This window comes from Barbus barbus (assembly GCF_936440315.1).
Source record: "Barbus barbus genome assembly, chromosome: 39".
NCBI classification, from domain to species: Eukaryota; Metazoa; Chordata; class Actinopteri; order Cypriniformes; family Cyprinidae; genus Barbus; species Barbus barbus.
Window position 1 is genome coordinate 25,470,152 of NC_136717.1, and position 25,745 is coordinate 25,495,896.

General features: G+C 37.8%; 1 protein-coding gene across 2 annotated transcripts in view; it reads right to left on the reverse strand.

The window, feature by feature from the left end:
• Positions 1-25,745, reverse strand: part of LOC306858801 (cGMP-inhibited 3',5'-cyclic phosphodiesterase 3A-like) — a 98,724-nt gene that overhangs the window by 47,612 nt on the left and 25,367 nt on the right. For both annotated transcript variants that reach the window (XM_079399536.1, XM_079399535.1), the window contains exon 2: positions 3,530-3,580. In XM_079399536.1, the coding sequence (XP_079255662.1) occupies positions 3,530-3,580 (51 nt within the window). The remainder of the gene's footprint in view (positions 1-3,529; positions 3,581-25,745) is intronic.

Sequence of the window (25,745 nt, forward strand, 5' to 3'; positions counted from 1 at the left end):
TTAATTTTAGTTAAAGTTTAAGTAATTGTATTGTGTTTTTGTAATTTTAAGTAAAAAAAAATATATAGATTTTTTATTAATTTTTATTTTTAAGTAAATTAAAACAAGAAATGCTATTTTTATATATATTAAAAAGGTTTTTTATATTTTATTTCAGTTAAGGCATGTTTTATTGCGGTAAAAGTTTATTTCAAATAATGTTTTAGTTTGTTTTTTTAGTTAAGTTTTTTTGGTTTTAGTTTTAGTTTCTGTTTTAGTTAACTATAATCACCCTGAATGACCGTCAATGGAGAATGCATAAATGAAGTAGTGCATTAGCTAAACCTCTGTTTGTAGCTTGATATCTTCACCTATTGTTACTGCTGCCTGTCCAACAGGACCAAGCACTGCGTTGGCATTAGCAATAGCATACATAAACACACATACACATACAAGATGCTCACTAAGAACGGCGATTCCACACACACAGCATTCTTTCCTCCTGTGCATTGTTCGTGCTATGAGCTCACGGCCTCACACTTCTCCCAAGGCCCAGTGCATTATGGGAGGCGCCCTCACTGGCCCGGCACGCTCTAACAGCTCTATTGTGAGACTCTCTGACTGACGGCAGATTTCTAAGGTCATGTTCAGCCGTGTATTACGCTTTAATGTATGTCTCTGTCAGCGTCGCAATGGTCTTAACTGCTCTCTGGCGGTCTAGTTTCACCTCAGCGGCTTTTCACACAAATCCCCTCGCGCAAATACTGCTAGAGCTATGGATGGAAGCGGCATCCTTTCTGCCGTGCAATGTCACGGCGTAGAGCAGTCCGACGGAAAGAAAAGGACTCGAGAGCTTCCTCTCTGTCGCAGGCAAAGGCAGAAATAGGTGGAGGTTAGACTGCTGGGAATTAATAAAGAACCGAGGGACAAACGCACGGGCAGCGAGAACAGAAACACGTCACTACAGACGTCACTGCTACTCCCTGATCTCACCCAGCCGTGAGGAGAACTAGATCAAAATTGCAAACACATTAGCATGTCCGCGCACACACACATGCTGGGGAGTTCCTGAATAAAAACTAGTAAACTCGCACACAAAATTATCATTCCTTCTGTCATTCTGGGTCATGTCATGCTATCATAATCTACTGAGTAATAAATTATCCATTGTATGTATATTTTATAGTAAGATCCCATTAGTTGACATTACTTGATGCATTAACTGATTACCTAAAAATGACAATACATTAGTTTGCTCATTGTAAACTCAGGTCTATTAAATAATGCTAACAGAATCATCATGGGATTTTAAAAAAAATTCACAAGAGACCAAATATAGATTTATAGTACTTTACCATAGATCCACCTATTATACATTATTTATATATATTTATATGCAACCACATTAGCATGTGTGTACACATCCAAATGAATCATTCCTTCCAGTCATTCTGGGTCATAAAATATAATATATTAGTTATATATTACAAAATCTATATTGTAAAACATGTCTTCCTAAAAAAAATATTTTGCCTTGTAATCAATTCGTATCAATTTGTAATCGTCGTTTTTCTCCCCAAATTCCAATACCACTTTTCTTCTTGGTAGTTCTTTTTCTTTTCTTTTATTATTATTTATTTCTTTTTTAAATTAAAGGTGCACTAAGTGATTTTTGCCAAACGATGTTGATATTCGAAAGCACCAAAACAAACACTCCCATAGCCCAACAGGACCTCGCCCCTATTTTGATATCTCTGCCCACAACCCTGACATAATGACGATCGCGGAAACAAGCGAAGATGACACACAAGCATATTCAAACAAAGGCCAACACGGATAAGTTGTGTGAAACAATGCAAAATCAACATTACTCGCCTATCAAGAGGAAACAATGCAACTTCGGCGACCTTGAGCTGGAAAGCTGCTCCGGTATTTACGAGGGTCCTACCTCTTGCCTGATCGTAACCCTTCTTTTTAATGTTTTGTTCCTCTGATATTTTCCTCTTTTTTATCTTCCAGTTCTCTCTATCTATAGTCGATCTGCTAATATCCGTCCAATTGAGCGCTCTCTTCTCGCTATCGTTCCAAGACACGCCCCCTTACTGCTGATTGGCTGCAAGTGTGTTTTGGAACATGGTCCGACACTGCGGTCAAAAGCGTTTTTTAAAAATTGCTTGGTGCACCTTAAATAGTACTTACTCGTTCAACAAGATGCAAAATACAGATTCATAATACTTTACAATAGCCAGACCTTTTATCCTGGCAGTTCTTTACCAACATCATCCTCCAGGAAGCGACACAATTTTGGTGGGAAAACACTTTTTAGCATGAAAGAATGATTCTGATGCATGTCCTTAAATTACACAAGCATATTAATATTTTGCAGTTCCAAAGTTCAAAGGAGCAGCAGAGCAGGCCAAAAGTGATGATGTCACTAGGATGATTGAAAGACCTCATATCCCGGTTACAAGCACGAGGTCTCACACAGGTCACCAGCTCACAGACTTATTTACATTGTAGTCATAATGATTAATCAGAGATCTAGCAACAAAACAAAAAACCACTCCACCCCAAAATCAAAAGAATAAGATTAGAAATTATATTTAGCATAAAGGATAATTCCGGACGATTAAGACTTGCTAGAGTGTGACATTATTTTCTTGACAAATAAGCACAAATGAACCACAAATTAATGCAATGCTGAAAATCTCCTTGCATTTGAATGTTTTTTTTTTATTCTTACACTGTAAATGATTTTTGAAGTTGAATAAAAACTAAGGCGTTACTGGGGCGTTTTAAAATAAAATACTGAGTTTTTCTACTTCAAAAGTTCATGATTAATTCAATGCATTACTTACCATTTCCTTGTAAATATTTGTGAAATATACTAGCAATTTCTGAGGGAAAATTATTTAACCACCAATTTTTAGTGCATTATTTTTAATGATTCTTCATCAGATTCTCGTTATGCTTAAGTTTATTAATAATAACAACAGTATATTATAGTTTAAGAAAGAATAACTAAAAAGCAGTTTGACAAATATTACCATGATGAATACACAATTGATTTATTTTTTTATTTTATTTTAGTAAGAGGCTTTCTGTGAATTTTGGTAGTATATGCGTATTGTAAAATAATGTCAAAAGGCACCGTAATGACTCTAAAATAGGTTAACTATTTATTTTAAATTATTATTATTTATTTTTTTCTTTAAGTAAAACAAAATGTTATATTTTCTTCTGTGAATTGTAGGAGAATTATGCTTAATTGTTTTGAAAATAATGTCACAATGCAAATAAAACGGGCTTACATTTTTTTTATGTAAAATCATTAAAAAAAAATTTGCGAGGATTATGCATAAATTTAAGTTTTTTTGGTTGTTTAAATCACATCAAGGCAAATAAGACCTTCATAAATCTAAATCAGGCTTCATTTTCTTTTAGTAAAAAAATCTTTTTTTGATTTTAGGATGAAATATCACCCAGAAAGGTTCTTTCAGATTCACTCTCAGACATTCATCAGCTCTTTTTCAATCATCCAGACACTGACCTGAGATCCTCGGGCGCCTCTTTTGTGGTCCCATTCTTGCTGTGGGAGCATCTGTGGACAGACAGACGGGATGTTATAGTCACACACACACAGCGGCACAGTATATATTCCATTCACTATTCAGCATCTAGTGAGGCTACACGCTCTACCTCGCTCACTAAAAACACAGCACAGAGAGAGAGAGAGATAGAGAAGGGAAGTATCAGGGCTCCAGGGATTCCTCCTCCCCTCTCTCTTTCTCTCGCTCTCTCCCTCCCTCCTCCCTCTCGCACACTTTCCATTTTGTTCAGTGACACACGCTCATAATTCAATTTCACAGTCAGGCTGCCTTTACTCGCCGTTCTTCGCCGCTTAACAGCTTCTCAAAGGCTGTAAACTTTACACACTCTAATTAACAGACAGTAGGAGGTTCCCACAGGGCGAAAAAAGCAGGCCTCATTGGCTCGGGTCTCGCACATAAAAACATGTCGCCCGCAACTGAAGAGCACCCTGTCCGAGAAACACACGAGGACGAGACGCCAGGGACGCCCTTTCAACGCCGCCGAAATAGCCTCAGGACTCAAGCCTGGGAAACTGGACTTTTAAAAATGGTTTGAAGGGAGAGGAAGCCAAACAAATGGCATTCTGTCTGGGTTTATTGTATACGGCGGGACAGGCTGTAAATCAGGGTACTTGCTTTCATTTGGGCCACCCTCAGACCTGTCAGCTCTGTGGCACTGCAGGGAAACGCCACGGACATGACAGGACTACAGGTGTATTTACAGCCGGAGAACGTCTTAAAGGGATCCCTGGGTACTAAGACTTGTATGGCTTAATATAACGTAAATGATGTCTCTTACTGAAATATGTAGTAGAAAAGCCATCAAAGATTTATGTTATTTTAAAAAATCACATCGTTTTTATACATATTTTGAACTATGGGGGGTGCCATTATTCTGATGACGTAAAATGGTTGCACTCGATGAGCAACTAGCGCTACCTGTTGCTATTTTTACCACAACACAACTTGGAAAATAAAATACTGATATGATGACCACAGCTACTGAAAGAGCTTACAGGTGGCGATGGATATAAGTATAGGTTTAAACCAAATGCTGTACCATGGATTTTTCCCCACAAGGAGTCTAAACGCCCCGGATATTGAGGCAAATCAGCGCTGAGGAACTCCTCTAGCGGCCGCGAGTCATGATTAGCGGCGGCATGTTTACATCCTAACAGATGGCATCTAGCGTTTCTTGTCTCAGGCGTTTGCAAGCTCTTTCAGTAGCTGTGGTCTACTAAAAGACTCAAAGGCATCAGGGCTAAAGTGGAGAGAAAAAAGAAGCGGGTTTTTAAGAAGTTTTATTCGTCCACAGGCATCTTCCCAAGCAGTCTTACATTGCTTCTCTTGTTGCCCTTTGACTGAAAATGACAACCAAAAGCCACACAATGTGGTATCATATCAGTATTTTATTTTCTGAGTTGTGTATTCTGAGTGGTGTTGCGGTAAAAAGCCAAAGACCATAGAAATAAGTGCCAGTAGCTCACCATGTGCAACCATTTGACATCATCAACGCAGAATGTACTGTGCACATAAAATAATGGCGCCCCCTTATAGTCCAAAAACGATGTAGATTTTTTTTAAATAACAGATTTTCATGGGTTTTCTATTACATATTTAAATAAGAGACATCATTTGTGTTATATTAAGCTATACATGACTTCCCCAGGAAGTCGTGGCCTAATGGTTAGAGAGTCGGACTCGTAATCCAAAGGTTGCGGGTTCGAGTCTCGGGCCGGCAGGGATTGTAGGTGGGGGGAGTGAATGTCCAGCGCTCTCTCCACCCTCAATACCACGACTGAGGTGCCCTTGAGCAAGGCACCGAACCCCCAACTGCTCCCCGGGCGCCGCAGCATTGGCTGCCCACTGCTCCGGGTGTGTGTTCACGGTGTGTGTGTGTTCACTGGTGTGTGTGTGTGTTCACTGCTGTGTGTGTGTGTTCACTGCTGTGTGTGTGTGTTCACGGTGTGTGTGTGTGTTCACGGTGTGTGTGTGTGTTCACTGCTGTGTGTGTGTGTTCACTGCTGTGTGTGTGTGTTCACTGCTGTGTGTGTGTGTTCACGGTGTGTGTGTGTGTTCACTGCTGTGTGTGTGTGTTCACTGCTGTGTGTGTGTGTTCACGGTGTGTGTGTGTGTTCACTGCTGTGTGTGTGCACGTTGGATGGGATAAATGCAGAGCACGAATTCCGAGTATGGGTCACCATACTTGGCAGTATGTCACTTCACTTAATAGCCGGGGATCCCTTTAACAACTTTCAATATATTCTCCGAAGTTGAGGGAAAAAGTCATGCTAAATGACTAAAAGTAAAACGTAAAGAGTGTAAAGACCATCGACTCCACCGGGCTAGGACACCGGCAAAGGATATAAGTATCACTTTTTATTTTATTTCTTTTTTTCCTTTATATGTTTACTATTGAAATGTTGTTGTATGCATTTGTCAATTTTATTTAATTTCTGTATTTTCTTAAATGGGTGTGTATAGAGTATTTACAGAGTGTTAACTTTTAGTTTTAGGTACTTTTTCTTATTTGTAAGTTGCTTTGGATAAAAGCAGCTAAATGACAAAGTAAAAAGTAAAAGTAAAAGGAAAAGACAAAAACAAAAGTTCACATTTGATACATGTGTAATCTGCACTATAAAAAAAATATACATGTGAGATTTACGGCAAGCAAAAAAAAAAAAAAAGTAGCAGTGATTGCCAGAAATTTACCATGAAAACATGGTACAGACATTTTAGGTTAAACTATTCATCTAACAAAATTTACATAATCTAAAAAAACATTTATTTTAAATAATTATAAACGTTATTGTATTATTAACGTTAAGTTGTTATTTTTGTATTCAATATTGATTTATGATTAAATATTCTTATATATTTTATATTTAATATATTTATTTTTGGGGTCTTTTAGATCTAGCTATAGTTATTTTTAATCATTCATTCATAAAAAATAAACAATAAGTCCCAATGTCAGTCCTCTGTGGTGTGTGTCATGTGTTCCTGCCTCTTGTGTCCATATTTGGTTTGTTTCCTGTCCTTGTTAAATGTAATTTGTTAATTCTTGTCCAACTGTGTTTGTCTCGTTATCTATGATTTACCTGTGTATTTATAGTCCTGTCTATTCAGTTGTATTTGGTCTGGTCTACTCGTTACTCCCCGGTGTTCCTGTCTGTGTCAGCCTTGCCTTGTCTTGCCCTGCCTCGATGTCTTCAGTAAAGACTGTTATTATTTGAGTTACATCCTCGTCTGCGTGTTCCTTGTTCCTCCCTGCTGTGTGCACCGTGACACCCATAATGTACAACAAAAATAATAATATTTATTATTTATATTTAATTTTATTAATATCATAATGATATTAAATATATTATAAAAATATATTCAACTGTATTGAGTGGATTTAACTTTAAAGGTACATTTACAGAACTTTATTTTTTTATTTTTAAATTTGATATTTATTTTTTATTTTAGATCTATTTATTTACATTTTCAATATCTTTTTTTTTTTTATTATCTTTAATATTTTTATATATTTGACACCTAGATAAAATATTAAGTGATAAAAGAGCACGGTGCAAATGGCTTTATGGATATTTTTAATCAAATATAGAACTAAATAAAAAATAAAAAATAAAAAACATTTTAGAGCCCCATAATAATAATAATAAATAATACTAACAACAACAACAACAATTTAATGATATTATATTAAATAATATATCTTAATGATATTATAATATATTATAAAAATATATTGAACTATATTGAACTTTTGACATACTAAAATCTGTTTTGTACCTTTATATAACAGACAAACGCAAAAAAACTAACAAAAAACAAACAAACAGAAAAACAAAAACAAAAGAAAGTCATGTCATCATTCAAAAGTAGCTTTTTCACAAGCTGAGGAAAACACTAATAAAAGGTGCACATTATAAACAAATACAAAACATTAATGTTTGTTGCATTATTTTACCGTCATGTGTTAATTTATCAACATAAGTTGTAACCAATTCCCCTAATGTACATAGTTGTTGTTTTTTTTCATAATCACTTAAGAAACTACAAGATGACATTCCTTTTCACTTCCAAATCTAATTGAACAGTATTTTACTGTAAAATTACATGAAATGTGCCATTAGTTCTTTTTCAGTTTCTCATTGTACAGAGAAAGGGAACTTACTTCAGGTAAAACAATTATTTTTTTAATTCTGAAGTCTTAAAATATGTCTTCCTTCTTTGCACAGTAAATACGTACAATGGTACATGAACATGGCTATCATGACACCAGCACTGTACTTTTCTGCTAGTTTTCTTTCTGTCTGTCACACAGAAGCATGCTATTTTGACAGGCTGGAAATGGTTCTGTCGTTAACTCTGTGTCAATCAGAGGAATCTCTGCCGGGTTACATAATGTTACGTAAAGGCTCTCTGGCCGAGGGTCAAGCCGTGTCCTCAGCTGCAGCTTTAGGAAACCAATGACTGTCATTAATGACATTGCCATCATGCATTCATTCATTAGTTTGACCGCTTGCTAGGCAAAAGGCTTTTCTGGTTCTTAAGAGGCCTAAAACACAATGCTGTCTCTAGGGATTGGCAATAAAACTACAAGGTTATATGTTGAAGCATTATATGAATTTTTATTTAAAAATATAGATTTATTATACATTTAGAATGTCAGAGTGACATTATGAAACAAAGTTTAAGTTATTTAACAAAATTGAATGAATCTGTTCTCTGGAATGAATCAGATTTCACAGTGTGATTTGTAGCTTAAAGGAATAGTTCACCCAAACATGAAAATTGGCTGAAAATGTACTCTCTGCATGGTCATCCAAGTATGTTTCTTCATCAAATTTGGAGAAATATAGCACTCCATCACTTGCTCAGCAATGGATTCTCTGCAGTGAATGGGTGCCGTCAGAATGAGAGTCCAAACAGTTGATAAAAACATCTCAATAATCCACAAGTAATCCACACCACTCCAGTCCAGCAATTAACATCTTGTGAAGCCAAAAACTGTGTTTGTAAGAAAAAAAAAATCCATTAAGATGTTTTTAACTTCAAATTGTTGCTTGGGTCTAAAATATGAGTCCTTCTAATGGATTATGGACTCGTTTTTTAGCCAAAAGCACAGGGTTGAACTTAATGTCTTGATGGATTTGTTTCTTACAAACACACAGCTTTTCACTTCACAAGACATTAACTGATGGACTGGAATGGTGTGGATTACTTGTGTTGTTTTATCAGTTGTTTGGGCTCTCATTCTGACGGCACCCATTCACTGCAGAGGATCCATTGGTGAGCAAGTGATGGAATGCTGCATTGCTCCAAATCTGATGAAGAAACAAACTCATCTACATCTTGGATGGCCCGAGGGGGAGTAAATCCTCAGCAAGTTTTCATTTTTGGATGAACTATTCCTTTAAAAACTGTTTTTTAGCAACAGCTACATCAACAACAAACATTAGATCCACACCTGCTGTTTTCCCTCAGTTATGACCAATATTAAATCAGAAAATAAGACAAACATCAGTAAAGTTGAATAGGCAAGTCATTTTAGTTGAGCTCGAGCTGCAGGACAGGTGTATCTGTGGTCCAAACACAACACGTTCAGTAGGCAATAGCTTCCACGAGGACAAAACACATTTTCAGACGACTTCCCGAGAGAACACTTCTTTGAAAAGTCAACACAGCACAGGCAAAGCCTTGAGGTTTTCCAAAACCTGCCAGCCTTCTGGTCTGGGGTTTATTTCACAGAAACGGCAGTGTGGCATTTAGCTGCTATATTAACAACAGAGCCTGACGTAGATCCACCCTCATCTACCGCTGTTAAAATCATTAAACTATTCATAAAACGCAGGAGAATGGGCAGAGAACAGATTTTCCAAGGTATTTCAAAGGCTTTCCTGCTCGCCGCGGCCAGCGCCGTCACTCACTCAAATCAGCCTTTATTTACAGATAATTGAACTATTAGTCCACTTGGCCTCCATTTTAAAGCAACAGAAAGATATTTGCAAACACAAAACAGCAGCTAAAATTTAACAGCATCTTCACAAATATTTATCTTCCCTGATACAAAAGCAACGCTCGCTAGAGAGGATTTCTCAAGGGACTGACACTAACGGGCCGTGTTAATGAGATTTCTCTTTATTCAGATATCATTGTAGCGAGGACAGACAATAATCTGCCATTAATAACCGAGCTCTCCATTTTCTAAGCAAAAGGGGTGAATGGAGGAGAACTAGTCGTGACAGAGCGGCGTGGCTCTCAGAGGACTAAGTGACAGATGAGCCAATCCTCATAATAAGGTGCCTGATGCAGCAGCGCTTTAATATTGCATGAACGAGCTGCAGCCGGCAGTCCCGCTAGCAGCAAAGACACGCTCTTCTCTCGCTCGCTATTTCTCCATCTCTCCAGTTGTGTTCGGAACGACATACTACCCTTCCACTGCTATTTCTGCAGTATGCATGCTGTGCACTGTGTGTGAATGTTCTCTATGAATGCAGTGAGTACCTGCTGTGGAGTATGCACTGTATGGGACTTTAAAGTATCTTTTTATTATGCATTTTTATTTATTTATTTTTCTTAATTATCATTGGATTAAAAAGCATTGAGCTAAATAACTCAAACTCAAAACTATAAAAACAATGCTATTAAATATAAATTTTTACTGTTATTATTATGGAACTCTTTTTATTTCCATTTTTATTCTTCACTGGATTATATATATATATATATATATATATATATATATATATATATATATATATATATATATATATATATATATATATATATATATATATATATATATATATATATATATATATATATATATATATATATATATATATATATATATAACACACACGCATATAAGTATTATTCATTAAATATAATTTATAGGACTCTAAAATACCTTTTTATTGACAGACTTTTTTTAGCGGTTATTATTATTATTATTATTATTAAAATGCATAATTAGAGTCCCATAATTTATTATATAAATTAAGGGAGCCTAAATAATTTATTTATTGGCATTTTTCTTATGATAGATAAATGTAGAAGGAAAAAATGTATGCAATATGAAATATTTTGTAATTATTTGTTGTGATTACAAATTTATACATTTTAAAAGTATATTTTATTTGCAGTTTTATCTATTTAAACATCCATAAATAGATCACAAAATAAAATAATTTGTTTATACTGTAATTTTATAAAATATTTGACCCCCCCCAAAAAAACTAAATTCCGTTAAAAATAATGACTATATAACTGAACACTTCTCTAGGAAATTAGGTGATGTGACAATGTAACATGCTGACGTGTCAAATGCATATGACACCGTTTCACAAACTCTTAATATAAAACAGTAGGCAGTATGCAGCATAGTATGCAGTAAGCATTACACTAGCATTCCATTCAGGACGTTGTGCGTGTTTTTGTAAATCTGTCAGGGTCACGTGACCTTCCTCAGCTGCAGCAGCCGAAAGCAGGACTTGAGACGCCGCTAATGCGGTTTTAATAATGTAGAGACTGTGGGTGAGCTGGAAATCACACAGGACCGATGCGGCCCAGCGCTAGATTACCGCTCGCTTATTTCACAATGATTCATTCATAACCAGCGTCCCGCGCGTTCACGGGTTACTCCACACACACTCGTGTTGTCTATCGCTTCATTTAAATGAGCCATTTCTCAAGCCCTGCGAACTAGGCTTCTCTTTTGTCACTTTCTGTCTCTCTTTTAATGGATTTTATTTACTGATGCTGTTTTTGGTGTCCTGCAGGAGGCGCAGTGAATGCAATCCTAATGGCGTCACAGCAGCGATACTATGAGAGGAGTTACTGTGAGGAAAACACTGCTGAGCTGCCAAAACTATGGAGCGAATTTTGTGCCAATATTTATCAAACAAATCCAGTGTTTTGCAAATAAACAATCTGCTTTGCAAAGAAAAACTTGACTTTCAAACAAACGCAAAGTGACTTTCAAATACAAAACTCTATTTGAGAGAAAATGCAGAGGTATGGACAAATATATGTATTGTGTGTTGCAACTGTGAGACTCATTTGCCTTTTTATGAGGAAACTTTGCTTGATTTTCTCACAAATGCATGCAGGCTGATTTTCTCACATGTGCAATTGAGCAACGTTCTTTTCCAAAACAGCAGATGGCGCTGTTGGTCAATTTACGCTAGTCTCCCGAGACCTGAAACACCTCTTTACCTTTTCAGACCAATATGAGTGGGGAACAGGTGAGTTTCTGTCTTACTAGATCTATAATTAGCCATTTAGATGTGTTCACAAAGCGACCCTACTACAATGTCAGTGAAAATCACAACAAGTGCTGTAAAGTTGTTAACATGATTGATTAGTTCAAAAATCAGAGGTGACCTGGCTAAACATTTAACTAGGCTGTCTTTCCCTATCAAATCTGATCCATTCTCCGTACCTCTTATCCTCTGTTGGATCGCGGGATTTGAAAAGATCTCAGTTTCGTTAGTGTTGATACTACTAATATGCATATCACAAACCATTTACTGCCATAATCGCACATATTTTAGGGAATAAAGCAGGATATTCAACAAGAAAATGTGCATTAGATACACAGATGTTATTAGAACTAAATAAAATAATTGCATTTTAGCAAGGAAAGGAATATACATATAGATATGCAAGCCCATTTCTGCCACTGAATAAAAAAGGTAATTGTGACAATTCTGACTTTTTTTCTCGCAATTGCGAGTTTACATCTCCAAGTTCTGCTTTTTCTCAGAATCACATCATATGAACTCGCAATTCTGACTTTTTTATCAGAATTGCGAGAAATAAAGTGAAATGTTTTGAAATATATGAAATGTTTTATCGTATCATTTGTTTAAATAAAAAAAAATAGCATTTTAGCAAGAAAATATCAGGGGCGTTTCTGCCGAGGAAGCAAGGGAGGCAGAGTCTCCTCTCCTCAAAATTGGATGAGAAAATAATCGATATTACAAAAATAAAACAGCGCAAGATATAACTATTTGACTAGTTAAATATAACTAATATGATATTAAAAGTCTAAAAGTCACTAGTTTTTTGATAAAACAACACTGTTCAACAGTGACACCCATGGGTAAAGTTACAGCAGAGACTTGCCTCCCTTCGGTCCATAGACTTAAAACAGAGACCCTAGTCTCAGCCTCAGATGTCACGCCCACGGACTGTTGGCTAAACGTCTGATGCATATGGCACACTTTTCTGGAAACACTTCAGGAATGTCGAAGTCATCATCTGACTTGTTGAATTAAACCGGATTTCCGGGAGACGCGAGTGTCGCGTTTATTTTCGGTCCACCGGGAAACAAAGATGCCTTGGCGCCAAACCCCCTCACGAAAGAAGAAAGCCGTCGTGCTTACAAATGACAACGAATGCTATCAGCGTCAACTAAATGCTGGATTTTCAAAAGTATGTGAAATATTTAAAGTTCGCGGCATAAAATATTTAAAATACATCTGAGAGTTTTACACACCGGTCTGTTATTGTGACGACATTTCCACGCTCCCGAAACGTGACGCTAAACGAAATGCACTATGATTGGTTGTTTGACATGTCGGTCAAACGGTCTCATGATTGGGCCTTGGCCAGTGAAAGCGGACATCTATTCCAGACTTTCAGCCATCAGTCTGAAGGTCTGGCTACGCGAGACTACAGAGACCCTAAAGCGCGCGGTGGCTTTTCTGGAGGCTCATTGAGATGAATGGGGGAAAGTCACGTGAGAGGAGGCAATGCCTCCATCGCGCTATAATTGGATGTGATTGGTTCTTGCGATAAATCCCGCCTCTTGTTTTCATGAGTGCTCTCGATCTGAATCACAGTCTATGGTCTGAATGAAGATAATTATGACGTTATTGACTAATTATAATGTAAGTAACTCTCCCGCTTAGATATTACTGCTTTGTGCCACGTCAAAATGAAACATGAAATGGCTTGAAAACGTGATGACTGTCGGTTTTTTAGTGAGCATTCAGCTTGATGAAACGAAAGATGTTTTATGATGATGACCCGAAAATAAGTTGACTTAACATCAGTTCACAAATAAAAAACGGAGTCTGTTTACAAGTGCATATAGGTCGCTTGTGGCAGAGGTTATTTACACTAACTCCGCCCACCAAGGTGTGATTACAAATCATTATAGAGGACTATCATTCAGTAACAGCTCCAGTGGTGCAGCTGGTGAAATACACGTTAAAGTCGTTTTTGACGCGCTCGAATCCACGTTTTACCGAACTTTTTTCCCTACCTTTTCAAATCAGATAACATGTCAGAAAGGCGTGCATTTTCAATAATAATGAAGGAAATAATCTAAAAATTGAACAAAGTATCAAGTAGGGTTAGGGTAGGTGTAGGGAGGGATTTATTGTCCCAATAAGGCAGCATCCATTTAATAATTTGAATTAAAAATATAATTTACACTCAATATGTTATTATTGCTTACTGTTTTATAATGTACTACAATACTGAGGTGCAGATAATTGCCACTATTTGCAAAAGGTAGTATAAATATCAGAAAACACTGCTAGGTGTAAATATAATTAGCTATTTCACTACTGTAAACATTAGTGTATCAGGAACATGAATTATATATAACTGCCTCATTTTAAAACACCATCACACGTCACTGATAGATATATGTAGCATTTAGTTAATGTTAGCTTTAAAACTGATAATATGCATATCACACATTTGTAAGAATTAACATGAAACCATTTCACTTTTATAATTTTGATATATTTTAGAGAATATAGCAGGATATTCCACAAGAAATGTGCATTAAGAAAATTATGTCAAGACCATTTTTTGATTTGATGTTGACTTTCATGAACATGAAATCAAAATGAATAAAGCTGCCATTGCATTCAGAGTCAACTGATTAGCATATATGCATTTACCAGATGCTTTTATCCAAAGCGTCTAAAATTGCACTGGAGGTATACAATTTATCAGTTCAAATGATGTAGCCTAATGATTCATTTTTAAGCAATCTTTAAGATCTTAGCATGACATTGAGCAACACAGTGATAAACAACACTGGCATTAGTCACTTATCACAACAACTGCTTTCTGCTGTGTTAAAAATATTTATAAAAATGTGTTTAAAAATAATAATAAACAGCCTAAATATTTGTTTAAAGACAACAGCAACTCACCAAAGCCCATAAGAGTGATTTGTATGTGGTCATATGGTGCGATAATGACTTTTCAGTGTCTGTTCTAGGTCACTGGGCCTGACTGGCGGTGGACATCCCTGTGCGCCTGTGAAAACTTATCTCTGTCAGCTACGGTCCGTTCTGTCTGCTGCTCCGCGCACCAGGGATTCTGTCCGCACAAATATCCCGGCCTAAAGACAAAAACAAGAGAGCTGGACAGGAAATGCTTGGCCTCCCCTGAGACCTTGACCTCTGACCTGACTCAGATCCAGTCCCAGAGGTTCGGCGGAGGGGTGTTGGGTAAAGGACCAAAAGACCCCGGAGAAGATAAATCAGAGATAAATCGAGAGAAAGAATTATAAATAGAATGATAGAACGATCAATAGAACGATCAATAGATAGATAGCAAGACAGACAGACTATCTATCTATCTATCTAGGTTTGGCAATATCCTTCATTGTAGTACCACAAAAAAAATCTCTTTTTAATATTTCATGCTTATGTTTATACAGATGATAAAAAAAAAAAAAAAATCAGGTTCACGTTGAACCTCTCACATCATTAACTCCACATGCTAATCATAGTGAGTGTGTCTGGCTAAAACACGTAACGCCAGTAAATCACCTACTGTATTTGCTATTTGACTCAGCTCAGCCACAACTCCAGCCAAACTTCTCTGTCACACTTGCGTCACTCCGCAGGAAGGTCAGATTTACAGTTCGTATCAATACACATCAGTAAAAGTCGACACATTCCAAGCCATTTGCAGTTTGCGTGCAGCTTTGCAGAAAAGCCCCAACTTTTAATGACGCCAAGAGTCTGACTGCTGAAACGTATCCTTCAGTGCCACAAGGGCCGCTGTTTAAACCCGCTGAACAGCTCAACACAGTAACCCTCTGTGCTCCAGTCAAAGCAGTCAGAGGAACAAATTGCTCCCCGGGACTCCATTTTCTGTTTTTTAGCTGCGCGGAGCCACAACAGCGTTCACACCATATCATTACATGTTACACAGCATGAGCAATGGAACGGACTGAGCTAACGTGACCAAATGCACCGAGCCATAAAACCTCGGAAAAGACAGTGGCGTTTGGCAGTGCGGGGCCATTTGCAGAACAAAGAACCGTTCGTTTCAAACTACGCCGTGTGGTAGCACGACACGCGGCACTGACAGAGCGTGATTAAGTTTACTCGCCGCTTCTAATATATTCTCGGGCTGTGAGAGCTGCCAAGTAAAGGCTATTAGAGGCCACTTGTAGTGACCAGATGAAGGATTTTCTCTCGCTGAGGTGTAATTGACTGTATTAGGGATGATGGGATTGCGAGCAGTAGTTTGGATCTGCTTACAGCGGCTGCTCGCTGTCAAGCTGGGGTGGTGATGGCGCAGTGGATAAGACACATGCCTTTGGTGTGAGAGACCCGGGTTCGAATCCACTGTGAGACACCAATGTGTCCCTGAGCAAGACACTTAACCCCTAGTTGCTCCAGAGGCGTGCGACCTCTGACATATATAGCAATTGTAAGTCGCTTTGGATAAAAAGCGTCAGCTAAATGAATAAATGTAAATGCAAGCTGATATGCCCTACGTTTTGGAAATGTCAGGTTTGTAATGGATGAAATGCATTGGTGATTCTAGACAGGAATGCTTGAAATGAGCTTGATGGAGCTTTTGCATGCTCAATTGTGACTGACGGCCACTCGGAGATGTGTTCGCACGGCATCAACACCCTGTGAAGGATCAGTGTGTGTGTGACAGAAAAAGACAGACGGAATGTGTGTGTCGACATCATTATTAGCGCTGGTTAGCGAGGCAATAGAGGAGAACAGGGACTGTAAATTGCTATTCTTCAATTCGTTCATGTGTCACTGCTTTGTTAAATGTCAAACGCTGAGCAGAATGTGAAATCTCGCTATGACAGATAAAATTTAGTCAAAGAAACAAAGTCCAACTACAATGATACAGGGATTTATTGCATAGCGTATGATCAAAAATATAAACTAAATACAAAGCTGAAAAAACAATACTAATCTAATCTTTTAAGAAATTAAGGTTTTTTTAAGCCAAAGTTCAAACTTTGCGTTTTTAAATCTTTCAATGTGAATCCATTCATAATTCAACTTCCTTACATTTAATTTTGAAAATATGAAATTTTATAAATAATTGTGTTTGGAATTTCACAAATATATTTTTTGATTTATCCAATAAATCCAATAAATAATGAAATAACATTCTGAAAAGCAATAAACAACCTAAACAAACAAATGTAAATATTTTTTGATTTATCCAATAAATAATGAAATAACATTCTGAAAAGCAATAAACAACCTAAAAAAACAAATGTAAATATACTATAAGGAAAAACAAAAAAAACAAGTGAAATAGAAAACAATAAAATGCTAACAAGTCAAGATATCTCTCCTACCCCAAACCCTCAGAACTCAAAGAGGTGAACTATTTCTTTAATTGCTGTTGAAATTGCTGTTAAGCTTGTGCAGGTGAGGACAAGCAAACAGCCCCATATATTGACACACGTTCAGGTCGGTTCGCTCACAAACACAACACACACAAACGGTCATAAAGATTCCGGCTCAGGATGGTGTCTGCTCTAACAAACTCAAGCTGGACCACCCAGCACTGTATATGCTCACCGCTGTGAGTTACAGCACATAAATATGGCATCCGACGTCAGTGACAAACCGGCCGGCCGCTCTTCAAGAGGTGACAGTTGGCGCCTTGATTCTCACCGTCTCCAAATGCTTCATCTAAACACCCTCTGCTCTCTGTTAAAATGTCAACAAAACACACAACCATCACACGTCACCTGTGGGCACAGGTTAAAACAGGGCATCGCGAAGCAAGTGACGAATCGGTTCTTTGTTCGTACGACAGGCCCCGAGAACATTGTGTTCACTCAAGGTGCTCCTGGCCAATTAAAAGCCTCCTCTCTCAGAGCTGCCTGCTGCTCTCCAGGTCGCTTTGGGGTAGTGAGTGAGAGTGACGTAGGCCTCACATCTCATGCGGTGTGCACTTTGCTTCTGGCAGGGCCTTGTATGGAATAAAAGCACTGGAAAGGAGACTGCTAGTCACACAATGGCCTGGGAAGAAGAGCCAGTGAACGAGAGCGCGGCACGGGCACGGCGCTGAAGGTCTTGACCTCATTAGTGTAACTAGAGATGCACAATGAGGCTCATCGAAGCATCTGTCGAGTCCCCCGTGCGCCTTTGCCAGACGAATTGCATTTACACAGCGGCATTTAGCCTGTCAACAGGCTTCGCCTGCTTCACAACAAATAATCCCTCAAGTCAAATTACTTTTTGTATAGTGCTACCTTAGTACTTTACCACAGAGCAGGTTTTAGGGCTATATAACAATAATACAGGTGGTCCTGCAGATTTTTAGATCTAGTTTTATTGTATTTAGTGTTGTGTAGCACACATATCAGTGCTGGAGATACTCAAACATGCATCGGAGCGTTCAAGAGATTTAAATGTTGGTTGGTTTTGATCTATTAAGAGATTAAAATATCGGTTGCTTTTGTTCTATTAAAAAGAACACTCCACTTTTTTTGGAAATAGGCTCATTTTACAACTCCCCAAGAGTTAAACAGTTGAGTTTTACCATTTTTGAATCCATTCAGCTGATCTCCGGGTCTGGCGGTAGCACTTTTAGCTTAGCATAGATCATTGAATCGGATTAGACCATTAGCATTTGGTCATCAAAAATGACCAAAGAGTTTAGATAATTTTCCTATTTAAAACTTGACTCTTCTGTAGTTACATTGTGTACTAAGACCGACGGAAAATGAAAAGTTGCGATTTTCTAGGCTGATATGGCTAGGAACTATACCCTCATTCCGGCGTTATAATCAAGGAACTTTGCTGCCATACCATGGGGGCAGCAGGCGCAAAGTCAGTCTTTAAATAGGAAAATTATCGAAACTCTTTGGTCATTTTTGAGCGAGATGCTAATGGTCTAATCCGATTCAATGATCTATGCTAAGCTAAGCTAAAAGTGCTACCACCAGACCCGGAGATCAGCTGAATGGATTCAGAAACTGTAAAACTCAACTGTTTAACTCTTGGGGAGTTGTAAAATGAGCCTATTTCCAAAAAAAGGAGTGTTCCTTTAAGAGATTTAAATATCGGTCAGTTTTGCTCTACTAAGACATTTAAATATTTGTCAGTTGTGTTCTATCGAGACTTAAATATTGCTTGGTTTTGTTCTGCAAAGAGATTTTAAACATTGGTCGCTTTTGTTCTATAAGTTATTTAAATATCGGTCAATACTGTTCTATTAAGAAAATTACATGTTGGACTAATTTCTATTAAGAGATGAAAATGTTTTTGTTCAGTTTTTTTTCCAGATGGTATTTTTTGTAGATTTAAATAGAAGTCAGTTATATTTTATTTAGAGATTTGAATATTGGTTGATTTTGTTCTATTAAGAGGGCAAAACTAGAGCAAAACTTAAGATATTTAAATATCTTAACAGAATAACACCGGCCGATATTGAAATCTCTTGATTTAACAAAACTTACCAATATTGGATTCTGTTAACAGAACAAAATTGACCAATTTGTTCTTATAAGACATTTAAATAATATTGGTAAGTTTTGTTCAACTAAGAGATTTAAATATCGGCCAGATTTGCTCTATTAAGAGATTGAAATATTGGTCAATATTGTTCAGAAGTTTAATTATCGGTTGGTTTGTTCTATTAAATGGATATCTGAAGTTAAAAGCCTGATGCTCTGACATGTTGAGCGAGAATAATTAAGAGATTTAACCAATGGTTTTGTTGTTAGCGAGAGTAGACAATTCTGGCTGGATCTACCTAAAGTAGTTCCCTGTGCTTTTCTCAGAAAGGGTGCGCATTTCTCCTCCAATGCATTATCTGGTCTTGTGTGCATGTGTACCTATTCATTTGACTGGAGGGTAAATATTTGGCTTGGCAGGGTCAGCGGGGGCCCAGCCTCAGTAAGTGGCACTGAGGGAATTCTCTGTGTTCCCGCGGGGAGAGACAGGCAGTGAACTCGCTGCCAGTGGTCTGCACGTGGAGCCGGCATGCTGTTTTTCCCTTCATGCATCTCTCGAATAAAAAGTGGACACACGGCTAGTTACTGCAGCTCTAAATGTCAAGTGTGATACAGAGGCACTTACGTCAAAATAAGATAAGATTACAGTGGGCTCTGCTGGGGCATCGAAAGCAGAACCCTCAAGTGCACCAGGAAAATGCACTGACAAACAGAGCGAAAGAAAAGTGTATTGCTTATTTTGAACGCATTGAATGGATTAACGTTGCCCTGCACCAACTGAAAGAATTACCGCAACTAATTTTATATATATCCCAGCAGAGCCCAATGTAATCTTATCTTATATTGACGTATAAATAAAATAAGATATATATCTTATTATATGACGTATACACACACACACACACACACACACACGTGCATGGCTGCAATTAAAAAATAAAACAAAACTAATTTATTGTATTAATTAACTATGCTGGTGGTTCATTTTAACTGAAGTAGTTCTAGGGCCATGAATCTTGATGATAACTGTTTAAATATGTTGTTGTTGTTTTAGAGTGTACAGTCTTAAAAATAAAGGTTATTTATTAGCATTGGTAGTTCCATGAAGAATCAATGAAACCTTTCCATTGCACAAAAGGTTCTTTATAGTAAAAAATGTTCTTCACACTAAGAAAAAATGGTTATTTTAAGAACGGTTCACTGAAAGGTTTTTTGGGGAAACTAAAATGGTTCTCCTATGGCTTTGATGCGAAAACCCCCTTCTGAAAGCGTTGTATGACATGCTAATCATCGCAAAGCACTATAAATCCATCTTTACTGTTTGCTAATCCCTCTCGGATTTGATTTGCCCCCCTTGGAAATGTGCTTAACTCTTCCTTGTGCGTTCCTGCCTCTCATCTCAGTGCAAATCTCCACACCTGCCTGGCTTCCGAGGATTCCCCCTCATCCCGGACAAACCCCCTATACTAAGCGGGTTAGACTCACTGCTCATGCGAGCGATGACTCATGCTGCTCATCAATGGTGTAAATCCCATCAGAGATGCTCATCAATGCTAATTAGGCCCAAATGGAGTGGGCAGGAGGCCTGTCGATCTGCACAGCACTCGCTCTCCGATTGCTTATTGATTCGATTTGCCTCTTGCATCACGCAGACCAGTAACGATTCAAAGGGACAGGTGAGGAGGATCATACGGAAGATCATTAGAACATTGGTTCATTACTAAGGAACAAACAAACAACACGGGCAGCTGGAGAGAATACAGACGTCTCCTAGCTCATTAGCGAGGGATTTGCCTTGTGAACTGGCCACCACTGATTATTCATGAGGCTAAAATGTAAAACTTTTTGAACGTATGCACAAGGGTTGGACAAAATTCAGAATAGAAGAATTTGAGAATTTAGATTGTATAAAACGCAAAAAGTTGAACTGGAATTTGAATTGAAATGGCAGGAAGAGGAATTTACTGAATCGTAATAAAAAAAAATTGTATTCTGGGAAATTGTATTCCATCCAATAAATAAAATATTTAAATAAAAAAAAAATGTAATTTAAAATTTATTTAATGATATATTACATAATTTATTTATAATTGGATTTAAATGTATAATTTAATATTTACAATTTAAATGTATGAATATTCAGTTTATGATTAATTGCATTATTTATTTACTATAAATAATTCCAAACACATCTACATTTTCATTTGAATGGCAATTATGCATCTTGTTTGCTACCTCAACCTCACATAATTCCATTCCAGTTCTAAAGGATGCATCCAAAAGCATGCATGCAAATCTATACTGTGGGTCATCGCTAGTATCATTAAGTATTTTTTGTGTTCAACATTGGCTATCCCTCAGAAAGAGGCGCTCGCTATTAAGCAGTCAGGACAGACTGAGAAGCACATGCTCAGTGCTAGTTAGTGTAAAAGCAAGTTGAAATATACCCTCTAAAATGAAAACAGAAAACTGGGCCACATTTGCACTGTAAAGTCTGAAGCCACCCTGAAGCACACAAATCTGGGCCCCTGGTCAAGACTGATTTTACTCCATATGGGAAATTTGCACTTTTTATTACAAATTGCGCATTAGTCTAATAAGAACCAGACAAGACACAGACTACACCTCCCCGAAATGCCAACCCAGAGCCAAGCACATCTGAAAGGGTCTTTCTGCTCGGAAAAGTCATTGCGGGGCAGCCAAGTCTGCATTTTTCACAGCATTTACCTCGATTTAACCGTTTACAGTATCAGTGAAATCACAATCAGAAGCATTTTTAGAAGATTATACAAGCCTCGATCCAAAATAATTGCCCGCTGTCGTTACGGACCCCTCTCTTGGGACTGAAAGACGCACCAAAATAGACCAGAAATGATGCACAAATTAAAGTCAGATGCGTCGGAACTGTGATCAAGGTGGAGATTTGATGTCTCATCTGTCCTTTGAGGCTTTCTGAGCTTGCCAATAAGGTGATGTGCTGTTTTTTCCACTTGTTTTAGCACGGGTGACATCAGCGCGGGGCAGCGAGGAGCTCTGGACGACCTGTGATTGGGTTAGTCCAGACTAATGGCCGAGTCTGTAGAGGGACTGCATTAACCTCACACACAGCCACACTACTGATTACATTCATAATACTAATGAGAACGTGTCTGGTGTCCCAAATCAGAGTAATAGAGCCTAACAAAAACCCGAGAGGGAGAGAGAAACACACACACACACACACACACTCTCACACAAACCTGCTGTTCTCCATTCGTAACACCATCCAGCTGCTAGAACTGCGAACAAGATCTCTGAAAATCTCTGCAGAAAAATCAAGTAGTTTTGCTTTGTTTTTCAGGAAAATATCTAAACAGTCTTACATCAAGATACATTTACTTGAGAAGCAAAATGACATTTCTGAAAAATGCATCAAAATTAAGGCACTTTATGCCTAAAACAATAAGAAATATCTGCAAATGGAGTCAGAAAAACCTTTGAATTAAGTTATTTTTTCTTTCTTCACTGACATTTTTTTTTGTGTTTTAAGTATAAACTTAAAAAAATAAAAAATAAATTCCCAACAATAATAATAATAATAATAAAAAACACTGCTAATAAAAATAAATCGCAATTTGCCAATAATAAAATAATAGCATCAGGGCTCAACAATAAGGACTGCCCGATGGCCTGGGGCCAGCGTGATGGACGGCCAGGACAGTAGACGGAATTGTCACTTGCCTGATCGGGCCACTGCAGCGTCGTCGCAAAATTTTATCATTTGCATGTGTTAAAGCCTTGTTAATATAAAAATTCAAGCCATTAAAAAGCATTTCTGCGTGAAAGACAACTCCATTCAGTAGTACTCGCTCGCTGTGTTCTGTTGTGTGAACAGCGCACGCACAGACAGCCGCATCTCTGACATGCGCGAGCGGCCTGAACGGGCAAATACATACAAAAGTATGTCAAAATACCCATCTTGGCAAGTAACTTTGTAGCTTTAACAATGATTAGTCTAATTTATACACTGGAGTACAGATGCACCGATCGACCGGACATATTTTGCTTTATTGCAGACTCTCTCTGTCCCGTGCTTGCACACAAATTGCACTGCAATCATTTTCCCAAATGCCATTTGTGTGGAAATGTTACGTTATTATTATCATTGTCTGTAAACGGCCGTTAACAGAGGCAAGAGACGCTGAAGACGAACGCAGAGGAAAAAATACTGTAGCAGTCAGATCAAGATCACGATGCACGAGATATAGAAAATATTGATTTTGTATGATTCTGAGGGGAACTGGCTGTTCTTAGAAATGGCGTTCTCTTTTCATTTTGTCTCAGCAGCGCCACCTGCTGGCAGAGAGTGAAATTGTGTTTCATTCAGCCTGCCTGCTCTTTCGGTGTCATCCATGCAGATGTTTTATGTGGCATAATTTCACAAAGCTAAAGTCAGGTCATTCATTCTCGCTGTAGTGTTGTTGCTGCCGCCGGCGCCATGTCCTGGAGATGCTGTGTTTCGTTGTGAAAGCGAAACCATTTTGTTTGGGCTTCCAAAAGAGGACACAACTACAAATCAGTGGTTAAGTTGTATTTACAACACTGTTCCAGAAGAGTTCAACCCAAATATTAGTGTGTGCGCAGCGCATTTTATGGATGACTATTTTCTGAACCTGGGAGAGTAGCCTACAATGCCATCTGTGCACAAAAGGCTGGTTCTATAAAGTGGGGCAATTCCAACTTTGCAAGGACAGACTCACAGCCTGTAATTATGTTTTCATATTTAAAGAATTTGCCACTGACGATTCAAATGCGAGTTTTGAGCAGTATAGAGTAGTGCTTGTTGTTTGTCGTTTCTTCGATCACAAATGCAGACATGGTAATGTTTACGCGGCGCGATGCAATGCGGCCAATCAGAGGACACCTCGCTTCTCAGAACGATGAGCTTTGTAAAAATCTATGCATTTCAGAAAGGCGGTGCATAGGAGCAACAATAATGTACAGTATGTGGAAAATAATATGTTTTTTAAACCTTAGACCACATAAAGACATTGCATTACACCAAATACATTACACAAAATAATGTTCTTTTTAGCAACATTATATGACCCCTTTAAGCATGACCCCTTTATGACCTCATATTAATTGACACTGCATGCATTATTTGTAATTTTGCTTCTTAAGTAAATGTATCTTGATATAAGAATGTTTAGATATTTGTATTGTAAATACGGAGTAAGAAAATTATTTTTTGCAGTATACTGTACATGCCGCGCTTGGTTTGTTGAAGCACAACCGACTTTCCAGGTATGTTTTATATTGTTTGGTTTTATTTGTTTTAGTTTAGCATTAAAAACCTCCCAACTAAGGCATTTTAAGAGATTTAGTATTTCATAAAGTTAGAAATCGTAAATATTTACTTAAAAGATGACAATGCTCATGAATGACAGCAAGAACAAGCCATTTTCCAAAACTTTTAAAAAGCCTACATGACAACAAACTCTGTTTTCTGAGAATCTCTGAGCATTCGGGACACCGGCTTCATTGTCCATCGAAGGTTCAGAGCCGGCGTTGCGTTTAGAGCCAGCGGTTTTCTCTGAAGCCTGGATAAGAGTCTTACAGGAGCACCTTACTGAAGCTACTGTTTAACGAGTCAGAGAAAGCATGCATGATCGAGCAGACACCATCATTCACAGGCCAACATCCATCTGCAGGAGCCTGTTAGCCTGATGAATACAGGAAATGTCCTCATATACGTCAGTGATGTTTACACAACTGCTGCTGCTTATGGACCAACGCTTTGCAAAAACAACTGCATACAGCTTACCGCACAGTATATAAAACGAACAGCTATGCCGTATGCTACAATTTACAATAGAAGTATGCTGCTTATCATCCTTATATTTGCATGTTGTCATTATAATACATATTAAATAGTACACCGTTCGTATTAAATAATAACAGTTAAATAAAATTATGATAAAGTACAATGAAAAATACGATAAAAATAAAATATGCTAATCATTTTACCATCTGTACTACTACTACTAATAATAATAATAATTATTATTATTATTATTAAGCAACTTTTATGACTTCAAATGAACTGAGACGCTGCATGCAGTATTTGTACTGTAAAACCACAGGTCCAGAAGGATGACTCTAAACAAGACTGCATACTACGGTCTTTCAAACATATGCAGTATCCCATATGAATGTACATTATGTAGTATGCAATAACCTTAAATTGATATATAATTAGAGCAGATCCATATCCTAATCTCAGAGAAGCAGCTGATGGGGGAAATGAAGGAGTGGTGCTTGAGTCAGCATCGTTCAGAGCGAACTGGGACCTTGAATGTACAGGAGCGCATCTTTGTGTGTGGAGAGACTTTAGCCAGTCTGCGGTAACCATGACAACGAGAGTGGCAGGTGACGTGTGCGAGACATATTGTGGTGTGTTACTCTGAGGG